Genomic DNA, 3,177 nt, shown 5'->3' on the forward strand with positions numbered 1-3,177 from the left:
AAATGGACGGATAATGCTGGATCAGAGTTCATAATGAAACCAAACTGTCTCCATGGAGATATGTTTAATGCAAACTGATGCATCACTAAATATTTCTGTTTTATGATCAGTTGGATAAAAATCAAAATAATGTTTTTAATTTACAAATATTTGCTGTTGTTTCAATCCACCACCACTAGATGGCGACAATGGTTCTCTGATCGTACGAATCGGTACCGTAGAGCTTCAACAGAACCTCCAAACGGATCAGAACTTTGTTTCCACAGAAAATCTGACAGAAATAAATATAATGGAAACATATTCTGAGTTTAGTTTGATCTGTTCATGTTTTTATTCAAATCATGAACCTTTGTGCTGATAACTGAGTTTCAGTTAAACATGAAGTTTATTTAAACCAGCAGAGATCTGTCTGTCTTGGTCAGAAGCTGCTCCAGGAGATTCCAGGTGATTCCAGGAGATTCCAGGTGACCCTACCTGCTCCTGACTCCTGTAGCTCCGCCTCCTCGCGGCTCCTCAGTCGCTCCTGCAGCTGGCGGAGCTGCTCCTTCAGGGCGGGGACGGAGTGGGCCTCCTGGTCCTGCAGGGGCCACTCCAGGAACTCCAGCACCTCCTCGCCCAGGAGCAGCTGCAGCACGTCGCTGTGCCGGATGGCGTCCTGCAGCAGCGACTGGAAGGACGCGGACAGCGTCTTCACCTGCTGGTTCAGCTGGACGTCCTCGTCCTGCAGCGCCGACACCGACCCAATGAGCTGGGCCAGGCTGAAGTCCAAGGTTCTGGTTCTGTTCTGCTCCAAGGCCACGGACTGTTTCACCTGTAGGGGGAGCACCAGAGTTACCTTCAGTCTGTAGAACCTCTGGTTCCGATTCCGGTTCTCTGAGGTGCGTTGAAATTGTAATTTTCAGGACTCTTAAGGACCTGACAGTCCAGTAGACCCGGTTCTGTTGGGACCAAAAATTCAACATTTGATACATTTTCTCTCTGCTGAGTCAGACCAACCTGTTCCCCTCCTGGCCTGTGGGGGCGCTGCACCAAGAACCACTGAAGGAAACGACACTAAAACCTCTGAAGACACTGAGAGCAACTTCCTTCTTCACCAGATGGAAACAAGATGGAGGATTTTAGCGGTTGGAGGATTTCTCTTTAGGCTAAAGACCAGGAGCCATTTCTGCTGCTAGCGCTAGGCTAACATGTTAGCTTTGGTTGTTTTTACCCAGAATGCCCTGTGCTGTAGTCCACTTCCTGCTTTTGGAGCGGTCTCCGGTCCGCTTAGCGTTCACATTCAAACCAAACCAGAGTTCACTTCAACAGAACCCAGACCGAGGTTTGGAGGGCCAGAGGTCAGAGGTCAGTTAGCGTTCACACCTCACCAACTGAACCGGATTTCTAGACAAGCGGACTGGAGTTGTGTTGAAACGGACTGAACATTGCTGGTAGAAATGATGCAGCCTTAGTTGGACGTAATGAGAATCATCTCCTGCAGTTCTATGATCAGAACCAGAACCTCTAAATGAACGAACCTGCTCCAGATCCGCCTCCACCGCCTCCACCGCCGGCTCCCAGTCGCTGGCTCCGCCCCACGGAGCCCCGCCCACCTCGCTGTTCTCCTCCAGTTCCAGCCGGTTCTGATTGGCCAGCTGTGTGACGTTGGCCACGCCTCTCTCCAGGTGAGCCACCGCAGCGTTCAGGTCGCTGCATTTGCAGTCGTTGGTCGGGTTGAGGTTGTGGAAATCCTTGTACAGGTTGTCCACGTCCTTGGTGTTCTCCAACAGGTCTTTCTCGTAGCGTGTCAAGTTCACCACCAGCTGCTCCACCAGCCGCTCCACCGTCACCTTGGACTTCTCCACCTCCAGACCCGTCTCCATGAACAGAATCTGGCTTTTCCGCGCCGTCTGGTTGATCAGCTTCTCCAGATTCTTCAGCTGCAGCGCCATCTGCTGGGTGTCGGCCGAAGTGACCTCCAGGTCCTCCGTCAGCTCCTCCACCTGCACAGAAACACACCTGGCCTCCAGTCGACATGCTCAGCTCTGATTGGACCAGCTGCTGTCCTGATTGGACGAACCTTGACGGTGTTGTTGACCACCATGTTGTCCAGCCGTGTGATGGCGTCCCACAGGGCCGTGTTGTCGGCTGGGTGTTGGGGGAAGAGCTGGTGGTCCGCAGGGGTCCGGTCCTGGTCCAGCTTCATTCCAGCCTGTGTTGCGTTCAGGGCCTGCAGGCAGAACTTGTTCAGAGATTTAAAGTGGTTGGAATAAAATGTCTCCTGATTGTGACCACTGATGGTAGTTTCTGACCTGCAGCACCTTCTGCTGGTGCTTCAGCTCCTGGTCCACCTCCACCCTGAAGCTGCTGAGGTTGAGCTGCAGCTCGTCACGCTGGGACTTCAGCCTGCTCTCCGTGTCGCTGCGCCATTCCTGGATCTGCCTGCGGACGTTCCCGATCTGCTGGGACATCCCGTCCAGTTTGGATTCCAGCTTCTCCTCGGCACCTTCCTCCTCCTGAAGCTCCACCCCGCGCCAGCTGACCTTCATCTCTGCCACGTCTTGAGACAGCGCCCCCACATGGTGGTGGAGGCGCTCCAGGGAGCGGTTGAAGCCCTCCAGGATGGGGTGCAGTTGGGACAGGACCAGCGCCATCATGTCGGGAACGGGGAGGGCTGCAGGGACGTCTGGGTAAGGCGGAACCTCTACGACTGACGGACACACAGTTTAACACAATCAGCTCTACAGAGACCAAATCGTTCAGGGCAGCAAACACAACAGAACATCACAGGATCATCAGCATCAGGACAAATTCTGCTTTTATTCTGGGTAATAAAACAAACAGCGGAGATCCCAGGAGGGACCCCTGAGGAACACCTTCTGGTACTGAAGCTGAGGTACGAATCATTAGCCCCCTGATGAAATCACTCAAAGCTTTTAATGTTTCTAGTAGACACTGATTAGTAGACATCAAGGTGTTGAAACCGTTCCTGAGGATTCGATCAGAACTGAACCTTACATCAGGAGCTCTGGTTAGCATAGCTGATGCTGGATCTGTTGAACGTTCTCAAGAAAGATTAAGTCATTTTTTCTCTGAGGCAACAGCAGACTCTTTATATTGAAAGTGAAATCAAAAGGGGTTTTCATAAACACCACTAAGGAGTGAACGTGTCATATAACATCTTTATTGTGCGCCAGA

The 3,177-nt window shown here is 52.0% G+C and overlaps 1 protein-coding gene across 2 annotated transcripts in view; it reads right to left on the bottom strand.

Moving 5' to 3' along the window:
• mmrn2a (multimerin 2a) overlaps positions 1 to 3,177 on the bottom strand; it is a 25,377-nt gene that overhangs the window by 1,756 nt on the left and 20,444 nt on the right. The window contains exons 5-8 of one of the 2 annotated variants that reach the window (XM_008430479.2): positions 2,292 to 2,689; positions 2,060 to 2,209; positions 1,518 to 1,982; positions 475 to 811 (exon numbers count right to left, since the gene is read on the bottom strand). In XM_008430479.2, coding sequence (XP_008428701.1) covers positions 475 to 811; positions 1,518 to 1,982; positions 2,060 to 2,209; positions 2,292 to 2,689 — 1,350 coding nt within the window. Of the gene's footprint in view, positions 1 to 474; positions 812 to 1,517; positions 1,983 to 2,057; positions 2,210 to 2,291; positions 2,690 to 3,177 lie in introns of both variants that reach the window. The other variant, XM_008430480.2, reaches the window with a different exon arrangement.

This window comes from Poecilia reticulata, linkage group LG15 (assembly GCF_000633615.1).
Source record: "Poecilia reticulata strain Guanapo linkage group LG15, Guppy_female_1.0+MT, whole genome shotgun sequence".
Classification (NCBI taxonomy): domain Eukaryota; kingdom Metazoa; phylum Chordata; class Actinopteri; order Cyprinodontiformes; family Poeciliidae; genus Poecilia; species Poecilia reticulata.